At 63.6% G+C, this 15,814-nt stretch overlaps 1 protein-coding gene across 1 annotated transcript; it reads right to left on the reverse strand.

The window, feature by feature from the left end:
* Window positions 1–1,060: 1,060 nt before the first annotated feature.
* Window positions 1,061–15,327, reverse strand: NSUN2 (NOP2/Sun RNA methyltransferase 2; the record flags this gene model as incomplete). The annotated part of the gene is made up of 19 exons (XM_084233886.1): window positions 1,061–1,319; window positions 1,875–1,914; window positions 2,734–2,872; window positions 3,002–3,082; window positions 3,429–3,564; window positions 4,016–4,108; window positions 4,208–4,389; window positions 5,601–5,697; window positions 6,014–6,144; window positions 6,800–6,873; window positions 7,335–7,465; window positions 8,124–8,198; window positions 9,696–9,888; window positions 10,626–10,710; window positions 11,293–11,364; window positions 11,558–11,663; window positions 14,445–14,549; window positions 14,988–15,145; window positions 15,226–15,327. The coding sequence occupies 19 exons, from the start codon at window positions 15,325–15,327 to the stop codon at window positions 1,061–1,063; spliced, it is 2,259 nt and encodes a 752-aa protein (XP_084090012.1).
* Window positions 15,328–15,814: the final 487 nt, after the last annotated feature.

A 15,814-nucleotide genomic window follows, 5' to 3' on the forward strand; every position in this document is an offset into this window, starting at 1 on the left:
ATGAGCGCTCACCCCCGACGCCCGCTGGCCACAGGGATGTCTTCTTTGGGAAAATGTCTATTTAGGGTCCTTTGCCCATTTTTCATGGGATATTTGGTTCTTTGCTATCGCGCCAGGTCCTGACGTGCTGGATTTGAAGCCCTCGTCAGATACTGGGGTTTAGGTGTTTTCTCCCGCCCCAAGGGTCACCTTTTCATCTTGCTGACTTGCTGAGGTTTTTGATTTGATGCTTGATTTTATTTTGGCTTTTGTTACCTTTGCTTTTGATGTCAAATCTAGAAAGCCGCCCAGGCTGACGGAGTTGGCTGCGGTTTCCTTTCGCCTCACGGTTTCGGGGCTTACACACGTGTCGTCATCCTTCGGGGCTCGTTTCTGCGTCGGGTGTGAGAGTCACGCCTCATCCCTGCGCCTGCGGCAACGCCATCTCCCCGAGACCATTTCATGAGACTTTGCTTCCCTCTGGAGCACCTTGGCTTGCCGAAAGCCCCGCCAGCTGAGATGCAAAAGCCCCACGGGCATGTCCTCTGCACTGGCCCCAAAGCAGGCCGGTCCTCCTGCCTCCCAAGGCGAAACATGAGCCTCGCACAGGTGTCTCATGAATAACTCTTTATTTAAACTTTCCAAGGATCCCAAACCCCATTTAAAAATTAAAATTGCAAAGCACCCCTGTAAAAGCAGAACACCCTCAGCATTAGTATCCCACGTCAAGAGACAGCTCTTCCTCGAGAAAGCGCGTTTCTCCCTTTCCCACAAGGCACAGAAGTCCGCGGAGGCCCCGCGTGGAGCCCCCCACCGCCCGCCGCGCAGCTGACCATGACAGCAAGCGGTATGTTTCCCGACGACTCACAGGAGTTATAGATTCTCTCTATAAATAAAGACCGATATAGGCAATAACAGAAGGGACCTGAAAGCCAGGAGCAGGCCCTCGACGGCCAGGCCCAGCCCGGGGACGGCACGACCAGCGTCCCCAGCACGCGTGCCTGCCCCGCCCGCCGCTCTAAGACACGTCCTGTGAGGCCAGGGCCCTGCGTCTGGCTCTGGACACCAGGGTGGCTTGGCCTCACCGGGCCGGCGTGGCTGGGTCCCTGCCCGGGCTGGCATCCGGCTCAGCCTCGTGCAGGGCCTGCTCCTCCCCGGTCCCGGCGTCAGCCGTGCTCCCGTCGGCCGGCTCAGGCGCTTCCTTCTTCTTTTCGGCTAGCGCCTCGAGCCCCATCATCCTGAGGTAGTGGAACCGCTCATTCTTGGGCACAAAGGTCCGGACAGAGGCCTTTCCCCGCCATCCGCACATCACGATGGGGCACTGGAGGGTGTCGGGCTGCCTGCGACAGACGCCCTGGTGAGCCCCCTGCCCCTAGACGTCCACGCGAGCACCTCGAATGGACGTTAGCCCCTCCCTGGTCTCCCCTTTGCAGACAGCACCTGCTCAGCTCAAACCCCAGCAGCCGCTGCAGCTGCGCCCGCCCTCCGGCCACAACCCCCACCAGGCACAGCCTGCGGGCCACCCGGGGCGCTCCACCCCTGCTCTGCCCTCGGACAATGGGGCTGCTCCTCCCAGGAGGCCCAGGTGGGCGTGGTCACCTGCTGGCTGTCCCTGACCCCCAGTTGGGCACCTGTCCCCCTATCCAGCAGGGCACCCCACAGCGGGGTGGAGGCCAGCCCCCTTTGGTGGCCCAGCGCTGCACTCCTGCCCAGGCGGGAAGCAGAACCAGGTCTCCAAGCTCCGTAGGGCAGGGACTGGGCATTTCCGGCTCTGGCCGGCTGGGCCTAGTGGTATTTCACAACCACTGCGCGAACAGCACTCCAGCCCTGCGCCCTTCCCCAGAATGCTCCCAGGGCGCCCGCCACCCGCAGGGCCAGCGCAGGGCGCCACTCACGTGGGGTCCGGCTCATACTTCAGGACGATGCTGCCCTTCGCTGGAAGAAAAGCAGATGCGCGTTTGCCAGGCCCCGCCTGTGACGAGCCGCCCTCACGCACCCCAGGAAGGGAGCCCGCACGTAGCACTGGGGTGGGGAGGAGCCTGGGGCCGGTGCCCAGTGATCTGCCCAGGGCAGGACAGAGCGTCCAGGGGCTCAGGGGTGCCACGCAGCAAGGGCCTCGGCCGCGGGGGTGGACCAGCGACAGGCTGATTCTCAAAGTCAAGATTCAAGGAACAGGCTCCGTAAACCCCAGACGGCAAGAGCGAGGAACTGTCAGAGGTGCCGCAACCATCCGAGTGTAGGATTTGGCGGCAAAGCTGAGGAGTCGCAGTCACGGGTCCCTGCCCTGAGGCTGACGGCCACGCACATCGTGCCCGAGAGGCGGCAGGAGCGCGGGCAAAGGCGAGGGAGCCCGCCCACTCGGCTGCAGGCACGGGCTTGCCAGGTTCCTGCCCGCCCAGCCCAGAGCACACGGATGAGACCGAAACGAAGCTCCTGGCGGGAGACTCATGTTGCCAGGGTGGCCCGACCTCGTGGGGTGACCCAGTGGGGATCGTGAGACCCGTGGCCCGCGTGGCTGGCTAGGAGCCCCGAGGGGTGGCTGGGGGAGCAGAGAAGCCCCAATGGCCAAGCCGTGCAGGCTCAGCAGCGAGCCCGAGCTGCCCCGGGCCGGGCTGTGGCCACCAGAGGTGCAAGACCCTTAGTGTGCTCAGGGCCCGGGGTCCTTGGGAGTGGCCACAGGCAGCAGGGGAGACCCGGGGCCAGAGGTGCCTGCGGACGAGGGAGGGAGGCCGGGCTGCACGCGGGGCTACTCACCCAGGTCCTTCACCTGGCTGAACGTCTCGCTGCTCAGTTTTCTGAAGAACGGGTTCTCTTGGGTTAACAGAACTTTCACGTCTTCCATGGTGACGGTGACAATTCTCGAGTTGATGAACGGGTACAGTGTATAGATTCCCTGCGCAGACAAAGAAAAGGTCGGCATTAGGAGGTCGACTGCCGCCCCGCCCGGACCCCGACACACCCCACCAGCCAGCCCCGGCGGCTGCGAGCCCCCGCCCCTCCCGCCGGGCCTGGCTGCAGTCACCTCCTGGGCCAGGCGGAAGGCACAGTCGAACTCCTCGCCGCTGCTGTTCCGGCACCAGACTTTTATCCCCGTGTTAATAACCTGGAGCAAGCGCCGGAGGACACGTGAGTCAGAGTCTGGGCCGGGGGGTCCAGGGGGAGGGGACGGGGACACATGAGACCCTCGCTAAACTGGGTCCCGGCCCGTCGGGGAAAGGGTTTTGGTTCAAGCGGCTCCCAAGCGGTGACTCCGACCAGGCACCCCGAGCACCTGCCAGTCCCTACCAGAGCCGGGAGGAGCCAAGAGGAACGGAGGCGGGACAGCGAAACAGTAGACGCGGGGCCCCGAGCAGCACCTCGACCCTCCCGGGGTCCCACCCCGTGCACGGAGGGGTGGGAAGGATGGGTGCTCAGCCTGCACCAGCCCGCGCAGGTGGGGCCCAGCGCACCTTCATCCGCTCGCTGTTGTTCAGCAGCACATTCCTCAGCTCCTTGGACACCATGTACAGCTGCCTCTTCTTGCCCTCCGCGGTCCGGGTCAGCAAGTTCGTCTTCGGGAACGAGGGATCCAGAGCGTAGAACTTCCTGCGCACCAGGCAGTGCGTTACACGCCCCACCCAGAGCGTGGCCCTGGCGGCCCAGCGCCCTGTGGCAGCCCCCTCCCCGCCGGGGCAGGGGCTGGAACAGGAACAGCCCCTCCCGCAGCTGCCGAACGCTCCCCGCCCCCATCAGCAGGCAGAGCTAGTCACCCACACGCCAGCAGGTGACTGGGGGGCAGGCAGGCGCCAGCGCTCCAGGACCAGCACCTGAGCACCCTCTCCTCCACCTCCGTCCTGCCCGGAGCCGAGGCCACGGCCTGGCCTACGATCTGAGGGCTCCTGGGTCCTGCCCGCAGTCGGGCAGCTCCCATGGGACTGCGGCTCAGATTCACATGCAGCTCAGGAGAGAACCCCCAAAGCGCCCCAGCTCCAGCACACAGCTAAACCAACCAAAAGCCGCAGCTGCAGAGCCCCCCTCCCGGCTGCAGTGCGCGTACTGAATGGGCGGGAACAGGGGGTCGTCCTCGGGAATAAACACGAACGGGTCTTCCTTAAATCCGAACAGCCTCATTTTCTTAGATGGCGGAGGGCTAGGAGGGAATCGGGGTGCAGTAACGTTAGGCACCGGGAGCTGAGCCCGTGTGCTGATGCCCCCCGCCCTGGCAGGTGACGCTGGCACCAGGACGCACCCACACACGCCATCCTTCCGGTTTCCGTTACTCTCTGTGTCCTCGGTTCTTCCGGTCACGTCAGCGTCCAGCTGGGCGGCTGGCTGGCCATCGGGCGCCGAGGTGGGGGCAGCGCTTCCTTCTGTGGCCTCCGCTGTGCTGGGCGGCCGGGGGGCTCTGGACTCCGCAGACTCGCTGGGCAGCTGTCAGGGGAGCAAGCTCACTTGGGCTCCGCAGTCGACTGGGCATGGCTGGCACCCCACAAACACTTGCCCACCATTGACCACTCGTGAGGACACTCGCCTGCGAGATGTCCCCCACCAGCACCGCACGGCGTCCACTGCACAAGAAGAGCCGTGGGCACCGCCTCCCCCAGGCTAAAGCCCCAGCCAAGGACTTGCAGGCTGTTCCTCAGCAGCGCCCCAGCCTGAGCGGGCCTTGATTCAGGACGAGGGCGGGGGATGTGTGGGGACGCAGCTGCACTAGCGCGGCCCCTGACGCCAGCAAGGGCCAAAGAGACAGCGCAGAGACAGTGCGTGGTCAGGAGGGCTGTTCCAGGGCACCCGGCGGAGCGGCCAGAGAGAAGACGAGGAGCCAGACAGAGCACCCCCTGGGCTGAGGGATCCTGCCAAACACACCTCAGAAGCTGGGACAGGACACGCAGGCCCTGCGGAGCTCCTGTACAAGGAGACACCCCGCAACAGCGCCCGGGCCAGAACTGGACAGCTCGCCTCCAGACGGAGGCAAAGTCCAGCAGGTAACGCCAGGAGAGGACTCCCGGGCCCGGGTCTGGAAATTCGGCTGGACGGCCAAGGCTCCGCCGACCAAGCTGGTGGTGGCGGGTGTAGACCGCTCGCCCAGACAGCAGGCCGGGCCTGGCCTGCCGGACTCCCGGCTCTTGTACCGTAGGCCCTGACAGTGTATCTAGCCGAGCCGCGGGGACAGCCAGCCTGCGCCTCAGCACCCCTGGCCCTCGGAGGCGATGCGCTCTGGGAGCGTGACAGCTTTCAACTGAACAGCTCACCAGCTCTTTGCTCCCCAGATCCCGGAAACCCGCCAGCTCTCCCTCTGCCAGTCACCGGGTTGTCCATGACGACACAGGAGACTGGTCAGTGCCTGGACAAGCGTGCCCAGCAGCCTCCATCCTGCCAGCAAGAGCCAGTGTGGCACAACCGCACACCCGTCGCCTGGCAGTCTTGAGTGCCTGCCTGGCGCATCCCAGCAGCACGGCCTTGGGGCCCAGGGACCCTGGTGGGTCACCCAAACACTGCCTGTCCCACTTCCCAGCCTCGAAAGGAGGCTGCCTCTCAGACAGCCCACAGTGTAGATGGACACCCCACAGTCACACTCAGCCCAGCCCTCCCTCCACACGTCCCAATGACCCTGCGGGCCGCGCTGCGTCTGGAGCCGTCACCTTGGGTGGGCGTTTATTCCACGGCATTGAAGACTTCTTCACCAGCACAGCCACAAAGAACCCGCCGGTGTTCTGATGATGCGGTAATATTCTAAGACTTGAGAACAAAAATATGATTCACACATTCTAACTGACCCAACAGTTAACGGATCTTCTCGTATGAAGATAAAGACTGGGAGGGGTCAGTGATCGGGACAGTGCCGTCCTAGTGCGAGTTTCCACAGCACTCACTCCCAGATGGGCCAGCACGTGCAGGGGCGAAGCTGATGGTGCACCCAGAGCACTGCCAGCCGGGGTCTGGCCACGCAGGGCTACCTGTGCTCCACGCTTGCAGGAGCAGTCCCCCAAGGTCCTGCAGTGTTGAGCAGAGCCCCAAGGGCCCAGCAGGAGGGCAGGGCTGTCCCCAGGCTCACCAGCGCTCGAGGTGCATGGCCTGAAGCCTCTCGGGGTCCTTGGGCGGGAACATGGTGGGCCGGATCTGGGTGTGTCGGCTGTGGGGGACATCACTCCAGTCTGCAAACCACTGGCCATCCTTGGTCATCACCTGCAACACGAGGGCAGGACTGGACGCCAGCAGCAGAGGCCCAGGGCGGACACGTACATGCCCTCAGGCCTGGAGACAGGACGCTCCTTCCCCTCAGAGCAAGGAAGATGATTTGCAAAGATGAAAATGAGATGATCTTCTATCAACAAGGCCAAGCTCTTGTAAAGAGCACTTTTCATGTGAGTCTTTTACCATTTATACATGCATTCATTTTTGAGGAAATAACAGTGTGTGATGTACATGCACGGAGGTCACACCCTTCAGGTGCATGACACCCCACCCCCCACCATCAAGGCACCCCAAGTTCTCCCCACAGTCTGTCTGGACCCCACACCCTGCTCCACTCCACCCTACTCTGACAACCTACTCTGGGTCTTTTTATTAAAAAAGCTTCCAATTGTTTCTGGATTGAAATGATGAGACTGTTTCATGTGGCAAATGAAGCTTGAACACCAGACAAAAACCGTCTCCGTAACACAGAGCAGCAGTGGGGGCTGAGGGTAAAGGAAGCTGGCGTCCCGGGGTAGGACACAGGCAGGAAACCTGGTCTGTGCTGCCAGAAGAGGGTGTCTGTCTCCATACCTGACCTTGAACTTGACCCTGGGCTGCACGGGGGTCCCTAACTTCCCAGGACCGCAAAGCCCGCTGGGCTCACCTTCCAGTGCGCAAGGCCAGGCATCCACTTGAGCCCCGGCAGCTCGGAGGACACGTCAGCCAGCTCCAGAGCTCCTAGGGCAACAGCAGCTGGGCTCACGCACCGCCGGGCGGGAAGGCGCGCACACGCGGCCGCACAGGGCAGGCTGGGGGCCATGATTGCTGGCCAGTGCTGAGGCCACACGGCCCGCACCTGCGCCAGCTGTCCCTGCATGACTGACGGCGGGGTGTGGCGGGATGGAGCTGCGCCAGTCGGACAGGGCGGGGGGAGGGGGGTCACGCTGTACTGCTTCACCTCCCGGGACCTACAGCAGCGTGTAAGATGAACGTGGACATTTTCCGGCCAAGCCACTTTTCTGAAACACTTGGGTTCCCAAAGTGCTGTTTACGCAGCAGCGGAATGAGAACTGGCCCAACAGGCCAACCCAGAGACCACGGGAGCAAACACCCGTGACATGCCCACCCCAGAAGCACCATGGGCGGCTGCAGGCTGCACAGGGGCAGGGACGGCCGATGCCCACGCAGGCCGCGCTCACCTTCACTCTTCTCCAGCAGCGCTGCGATGACGGCCTCATCCTCGATGGGGTTCAGCGAGCAGGTGGAGTACACCATCCGGCCGCCTTCTGCCAGCTGCTCGGCGCCCCGCGTGGCGATCCGTAGCTGTAAGCTAAGGGCCAGAGGTCACCCGGGCCGGCGGCCAAACGGGCAGCCTCATCGGCCTCCACGTGGGGCGCGGCCAGCAGCAGAGCGACAGACAGGCTGCAGCCCGACTGAATGCCTCTGGGCCGGGAGGGGTGTGGCTGTTCTGTCTGGGCCACCGACCTGTCAGGACACCCCAACCAGACGAGCGCCAGGGACACAGCAGCCCCAGGCGGTGGACGCTGCACCCCCACCCCCCCCAGGCCGCGACCCACAGCAGAGGCGCCACGCCCCCGTTAGGGGACAAGCACGAGCCCTGCAGCTGGAGGACGGCGCAGTCAGGCCACGGGCCAGGCCTCCTTCCCTCCACTTGCAAGAATTTCTCCTGTTTTCTTTAATGAACACTTTTCCCACATGAAAGAGGCCAATCAAAACACACCTTTCAAGAGATTAAACTGTCAGGCAAAACAGTTCAGCACAAAAGACAGAAAATGGACAAAGCTTAGCAAGACAGCGGGGGCTGGGCAGCCCAACCACGGGCAACGTGTACTAAGCATGTCCTGGTTTCATGAAAAGTGCTTTGAAGAAGCGCGTGCCCGGGATGGACTCGATCTCGCGGTGAGACCCCCACAAGCCCCTGCTTCTCACAAGCAAGCGAGCTGCAGCCCTCGCCCCGGTGCCCTCACCCGTGCAGCTGCAAGCTGTTCAGGGTGCTCCACTTCTTCCAGACGTCGATGTTCTTCCTCATGGTGCCGTCTCCACTGCAGAGAGATCCCAGAACTCAGAACCTCGCTGAAGCTGAGCGAGCGTCCCAGCCGAGCCAGATCGCGAAACCACGGGGAGCATCTGGACTCATGGAAATTCCCCCGAACTGCAGCCAGCTTTCCATTTTGGGGACAACTGTCCGCTCAATAAAAAAACAGGTCTCACAAGAAACCACACCGAATATTTGGAAGCGAGAGTAATTTGCTTCCCTTTCAGAGAAACACTAGCAGAGGGAGGTTTCAGAGCCGGGACGGGGAACCGGGGGTACAGGACAGCAGACCCTGCTCCTCAGAAAGGGAGCTCACCAGCAGCGGCATCTGAATCGGAATGACCTGAGTAACACCCAACCTACACTCCAAGGGGATCCCACAGCAAATTCAATGAAGCCAATTCCATCTCTACGCCAGGACCTCCCCGCACCACAGCTGGGCGCCGCCTACTCCCCGCTGCTTGGCAGGAGTGACCCCGCGGACGCCAGGGACAGGCGCCCTCCGCTAGCTTCTGCCCATTCCCCAGCTCCTCCCCCCATTTTCCCTGGGCAACTCCAGAGCATGCGGCTTTCTCAGTCACGTTTTGTTTTCCTGGCGGCCTGGCCATGCCCTGCAGGGCGAGGGGCTGCGGGAGGGAGAGACCCTGAGACAGGCCGGCCCCCGGCGCTCACACGGGTCCTCACTGTACTCAGCAAAGGAAGACGGGGGGGGGGGGGGGTTCTGATCCAAAGTAAAATCAGAGAACTACACACTGAGGAGAAAGGGGCCCAATGGGGCCTGTGTCACTTTACTTCAGAAGGAAGCTCCTTCGGGAATTCTGAAGCAGCTGCAGTCGGGGCCACCAGCTGCGATTTTCACCAAGTCCTGCCGCAGCAGGGAGACCCCAGAGGGGCGAGGCGCAGGCAGGTGCCGCCCTTAGACCCACGCTGTGGGGCCGTCCTGCGGCAGCTCTGGGCCCCGGTGCCGCCCAGTCCACGCTCTGGTGGAGAAGTTCAGTGAGGGTGTGACCCTCACCCATCACCACCTCCGGGAGCTCAGCGACGCCTTTGGTTTTGCTTTATTTCTTCCGGAAAGACTCAGGCAATTTGCTGTCGTGCCACGAAGTTCACAAATTAAACACCCACCACTTACAGCTACGACTCAGAGGGAGGGGCGCGCAGACACAGATGCGGGAGCTGCCCTGACCCGCTCTCTACTTCCGGGCTGAACCATGGGCCTCGCGCCCACCACAAGGGCCCGTGCTCTGCTGCGGGGGAGGGGACCGCCCTGCACGTCCACCACACGCTCAGGCGGTCGAGCAAGACCCTCGGTGCCCCCAGAGGGCTCATGCTGCCCCTTCTCCAGCGCCTCCGTGAGAGCCCTGTCCAAAGTGCCTCCGCATATCCTGGGTCTGCCCTGACCCGGGCCCCGACACTGTCTCCCATGCCAGCCCCACGCGAGCGGCCTCAAGGCGCCCTGGTTTCCTGGGGACAGGCTGGCTCTGGCCCCACCCACTGCACACACCTGCAGGGGACATCGCACAGGATGCGGTCGTAGAAGAGGATCTCCTTGCGCCCGTCCACATCGATCTGCAGCCGCGGGATGCTGGACGCGTCATGGTTGACCACCATAATGCAGGGGCTGCCCAGCCGCTTGGCCTGGTGCACCAGCAGGTAGCAGCGCTTGTTGTCCACGTCGTTGGCGATGACAAAGCCCTCTGGGGACAGAAGACGGCGGCGGTCAAGGGGGCTGATCCCCAAACACCAGGCTGGTGGGCGAGCGGCACACGCCAACTGACCCGAGACGGGACCTGGGCTTGGGAGCTGCCGCGTGACGGACGCAGCCCTGATATGGGGTTCGGTCACCTGAGACCCCCAAACACTAAGGCCCGTTTGCTCATCGAGGACTCATGCGCACCAGCTACCAGGCCAGCGTGTCCGCGACGGGGAGCAGAAGCGCCTCGGAAGCCGCGTCTGGCTGGCTATGGGCTTGCTCCCGGGAAATTCTGAACGTCATTCCCAGAACCCCGCTGCAGCGCCGCTGGGGACCCCGCCTCCAGTAAAGAGGCAAACCGCCCGACGACATCAACTGATCAGTGTCGCTCTTCACAACCGTGACAAGCGTGAATCAGGGGGCGGGAGGGGGAGGGCCTGGCCTGCAGGTGGACTCTGGGGGGGAAAACTAAAGCTGGGGAAGCACCGAGAAAGCTTCTCAGCTACCCGGGCGGCTACCCGGCAGGGGTGGGGAGGGTGGGGGGGAAGCAGACTGCAGCCAAGACCACCCATCCCGCCTGCCCACTGTCACCGGGAGCCCTGCAACCTTTGCAGCCCATCCACCTGCCATGGCTGGTCACCAGAAGCCCGGGCCGCTGTGACCGCCAAGCCCTCCAGAGGCCCGGCTGGAGGCTACCAGCACACCGCGCCCCCCACCCACCACTCCGGCCGCCCCGCGCACCTGGGAAGGGCACATTCATGTCCGCGTGCAGCATCTCGATCAGCTGCGTGGTCTTGGACCCCGGCGCCGCGCACATGTCCAGGATCTGGGCAGAGAGCCAGGACGCGATCGTGTTCTTACGACACCAAACAGCCACGTTCACCTGACGACAGGCTTCGGGCCAGTCTGGTACCTCAGTTTCTGCTCCAAGAGCTAAACTTACTTCTTTACAGAATGACCCCCACATGGTGTACTGAGCTCACAGGGGGTCCCCGACACACAGCGCCCCGGCACAGCACGGGTGGCGGGAGCAGAAGGCTCTGGCGGCAGGTGGGGGTGAGAGCGCCGCCGGGCCACCACGTGGGCCACCACCCGGGCTCTCTGCCTCCTCCTCATCATCGGGAAAGTGCGAACAGCAGCAGCGTGTACCCTCCCCGGGCAGCCATGACGAGGGAGCAGGCCAGAGTGCAGCACGGAGCTCTCGGGACACGTCCCAAGGAGCCTCCATCCGAGCCCGCGTCCCGGAAGACGACCCATGCGGTGACTGAGTCTCGGGACCCGCCGGCACAGGAGGGGACAGCGGCTCAAACTGGAAACCCCACAGGGCGACACCGCCGCACCGGAGCCTAGACCACAACACGCCCAAGCACCCTCCTCCCAGCCGCGACGAGGGCCGGCGCGGGCGCACCTTGTGCTGGGGGCGGGCGCCGAGCAGCAACGGCGGGATCATGCTCACGGCCTCCTGCCGGCTGATGTTCCCCTGTGGGCAGAGACGACTGGCGTCAGCCGGGGCATGCCTCCCGCTGGGGACGAGACCCCATGCAGTCTGCAGAACGCAGGAAGCGGAAGGCAAGGCACACCTGGGGACACCCTTTCCCCCACGGGCGTGGCTGGGACACAGCACAGGACGCCAGGACTTTGAGGAAGCAGCGAATCTAAAGAAATCTACTTACAGACTCGGTTTCGCTAACCAGAAACTGGTGAAACTTTTCCAGTTGAGGAGACTTCCTCAGGATTTTCCGACTCAAGTTCGTGTGCCACGCCAGCTCCTCGGGGTACCTGACCGAAGGAGAGGAAGCCCTGTGGTCAAGCCTGTCACGTGCTAATGCGTCTCGCTGCCAGGAGTGCCCTGCAGGCCCCGCCCCCGCCAGCACAGCCAGCAGCGCCCCACGCACAGGGGGTGCATGCACACAGGATGAACACGCTCGTGGCCGGGTGAGGAACAGGGAACCGGCGCTGGATGCGGGAGTGAACAGAGCCAGGGCCTGTCAGGAGAGGCCATCTCAGGGACAGCCACACCGCTTTGCAATCTGAGCGAATGGGCAGCAGAAGACGACTCGGGGCCTGAGGTTTCTGGATACGGCCGACTGCCCAGCCCAGGGACTCGCGGCTGCACTTGCTCCCACCTGTGCCCGGCCTGTTTCTATTGCCTGCTCCATTCCCTCTCCCACCCACGCCCTCACTATCGCTCCCCCAGACACAACACTGAGAGCAGGTCAACGACGCAGTGATTAAAAGCTATGAGAATCTTTTGATCAAAACCCTAAAATGAGTCAGTTTAGCAAGACAGGAAGGCCGAGAGGCCACAGACTGAACACGGAGCTGCTGCGGCTGCCCAGTGAGTCTTCTCGAGCCCGGGCGGACCAAGCTCCTGGGGTGAAGCCACACGCCAGCTGCCACTGGGAACAAGGCTCCGTCAGAGTGAAGCAGAAAATGTCAGGCTGACCTGTTGATGAGCCGATGCCAGGACAGAGCCCGAAGACAGACAGTTTCAGGAACAGCTGAGAAACCTCTCAAGGATCAGCTGGCTGTGCCCCTTGCTCCAGACAACAAATACTCTGCTGCCTAAGTACCTGGGGCCGGACTTCCAAGTGCAATATCCTCGGGGCCCCAGTGCCCAGAGAGAGCCTCCCTCCTCCTCCGAGCGCCGCTGCTTCCCTAGGGAAAACCTGCCGCAGCAAGGTCAAGACCATGACGGGCAGGAGCTTGGAAAGAGATTCCAACCCTCGTGGGTGACTTCAGCTGGTGGAAATGGCAAAACCAATCAGAAGTGGAGCCTGGAGATGTGAGCCACGCCACCCCTACAGGGACGTCTCGGGGTGACCCCGTCCAGCTCCGAAGGTGTGGAGAGCGAGGGAAAGATGATCTGCGCACAGAGTCCTCTGTGTAACACCCTTGCAGAAGACACGGCACCCAGGCCAGAGGCACCTGCCTCTCCCAAGCTACACCTCACCATGCTGCAGGGGTTCATAATGTGTGACCCACTTCTGTATTCTGTGCGATCTAGAAAACCAGCAGGAGCCATGGGGGTTGCCTGGCCCCCCGACCTGCTGAGATTCACGGGTGCCCCAGCCTTGACATGTGCCTTTGAGCAGGCGGTGGCCCCACGCCACCATCCTGGGTAATGGGAGACGGCGATTATCAGTGCCCCAAATCTCAGCACGCGGCTCACACCCCTCACCCGTGTGCTGGAAAACCAGAGCACACCACAGCGTGGAGAAGGACGGCCAGAGCCGGAGTGATCGCCTGTCCCTCAGCCACACAGCCCTGGGTGGGGCGGCGCCGTGCAGGCACCTGTGCCCAAAGCCGCGCAGTGAAACAGGAGGCGGCGGGGGAGCGTTCCAGGGCCAACCAGACGAGAGCGTAACCATAGCAAGACGGATTCTCCTACTGGCTGGAAACCACAAGGCTGTGCCTGAGCACCTCTGGCCCTGGGACTGCACGTTCCTGCTGGCCACAGCGCGGGGGTCAGCCTGACCCTCTGAAAAGCAACACATCTACGCACCAGGCCCAAGACCTTCCCAGTGTGAGGAAGAGGCGAGCAGGACACCTTGGGGACAGAAAGGGGACAGATGACCGACTTCGGGCAGCGGTCCTGAGAGTGGGCCCACACCTGTCCACGGGGGGAGACTGCCTAGCCTCGGGGTCACCCCTCAGTACAGTGGCTGGAGACCCCCTGCCTTCCCACACTGCCAGCACGGGTCTGTGTGACCCAGGATGGCCGTCTAGAAAGAGAGTTGCTTTTCTAGTGCCCCATGTCTATATCACTCAAGCTTTTAAAACCAGGCCAAAAAAACTTAATTAAAAAAGACAGGAAATGTCTCAACTCAGACGTGTCCTCGTACCCCAGAAACACATTCTCTAATGGCGGCTTCGGCTCTGCTCAGGCCAGGTTCTGATTTCATCATTTGGTCATTTAACGCCGACTCAAGAAGCATATGCTATGTCTACCCCTGAGCTGGACACTAAACTTCCAGGTGGCCAATGTGAGGCAAGCAGTCAAACCTGGCCTTAGTTTGCGATCACTAGGAAGGACCCAAGCAGCAAAGAGCACACGAGACAAAAGTGAAAACCTCAACAGCTGCAGGAAATGCCGGTGAAGCTCAGTCTTTATAGTCATTTAAAAATATACGTGCTCATTTTATGAGCCGCCTCAATGTCTCAAAGCTGCTGGTGTGAAGTGTGCAAGTGAAACAGTGTCACAGTTTCTATTTCTAAATTAGCCCAGGGCCTGGTATGCGAGTGTGGCTGGGCACAAACTGGGCACCCTGGCATTCCACAGGCCCTCCCTATGGCAATCCTGACGCGAGAAAACAAAGCAGGGAAAAACTTAATTCAGGGAGTCAAGGGCACTGCAAGTCTCGTGAGCAAGATCATACAACTCCACGCTGCAGCATCGGGAAGAACACCGGAAAAAGGGCAGGAGACTGTCAAGTAAGTTCCGGGTCTTTCATGCCAACAGCAAAGGCATCGCCAAGAATCGTACTCAAGTGACAAAGGCCAACATCCCAGAAGCGTCCTCGGGACCAAGCCTGGCCATGCCCGCCTGGCCATACCCACCAGCTCAGAGGCTGCGGCATGTCCACCTTCTGCCCGTCCACCTCCAGGTCCTCCAACTCCTTGAAGTACTTGTTCTTCAAACAATGGAGAATCTCCTTTGCGTGGCTAGTTAAAAACAAAAAAACAAATTCCACACCGACCTGGGAAACGGATTCCATTCCACGGCCTGTGGGCTGCAGCCTGCAGGCGCATCACACCCACGACGCCGTGGAGGAGAGGGGCCGTCCTTCCCACGCGGCCCCTGCAGAGTTTCAACAGCCCCCCTGCTCGATCCCGGAAGGCGGCGACGAGCTGAGCGCAGCACCTGCACCCCCAAAACATTAGCCCCCAGTTGCATTTTTTATTGGCCCCACCTCGCAGAGCCAGGAGGACACACGCAGCCCGGCGGGCAGCGGCTCGCGCGCAGCCTCGGCCGCGCCAGACTCCCCCGCGCGCCGGAGCGCAGTGTCCGCGGCCCCAGCCCGGGAGCCGACCCTTCCCGGGCCCTCGGGCGCCGGGCCCCGGGCCCCGGCCAGGCCCCGCCCGGGCCCGCCGCGGCCGCACCTCTTGTAGCCGGTGATCCTCAGGGTGGCCGGGAGCGGCTCGCGGAGCGCGCCCATGAACTGGTCCCACTCGCCGTCGGGCACGATCCTGAGCTCCTGGTAGTAGTGCTCGAACAGCTTGTTCTCCTTGACGATCTCGGGGTACCCGCCTTCCCAGCCCTGCGCGGGGAGCGAGTGCGTGAGCGGGCCCGGGCCCGCCGCGGGGGGGGGGGGGGGCGCGCGGGGCCGCCGGCTCCTACCGCGTCCTGGCGCGTCCTGCCCGCCGCGGCGCCGCGCTCCGCGCCCGGGGGTCGCTGCTGCTGCTGCTGCTGGAGCCGCCGGCCCCGCGCCCGCCGCCCCATGGCCCCCGCGGCCGCGCACGCCGCCCGCGCCCCGCGCCCCGCCGCCGCCACTTCCGGGCGCGCAGGCCCCCGCGCGCCCGCCGCCCGCCTGCGAGCGCCGCCGCCCGCCCGCGAGCCCGCCGCCGACCCCGCGGCCACGCGGGCTCCGGGGCGCACGAGCACGAGCCGGCGCGCGGCGGAGACGTGGCTCCGCGGGGCCCCCCGAAAGCCTCGGCGCCCACCCCGCTTCCGCGCCGGCACCGGCAGCTCCGCGGACAGCCCCCGGCCGCGCGTGCGCACAGCGGGGAGGGCGGCCCTCGGCAGCTCCGCCCCCGACGCGGCCCCGCCCACGCGCCCGCCCCGCCCCCGTCCAGGCCCCGCCCCCGACGCGGCCCCGCCCCGCCCCGCCCCGCCCGGCCGCGCGGGCAGGTGACTGGACCTGTTGGTCGCCCCCGCGAGCGCTGAACCCCGCGGGCGGCGCCCCCCCGGGGAGCCGCGCCTCCCGCCG

This window comes from Talpa europaea, assembly GCF_964194135.1.
Source record: "Talpa europaea genome assembly, chromosome: 5".
Classification (NCBI taxonomy): Eukaryota; Metazoa; Chordata; class Mammalia; order Eulipotyphla; family Talpidae; genus Talpa; species Talpa europaea.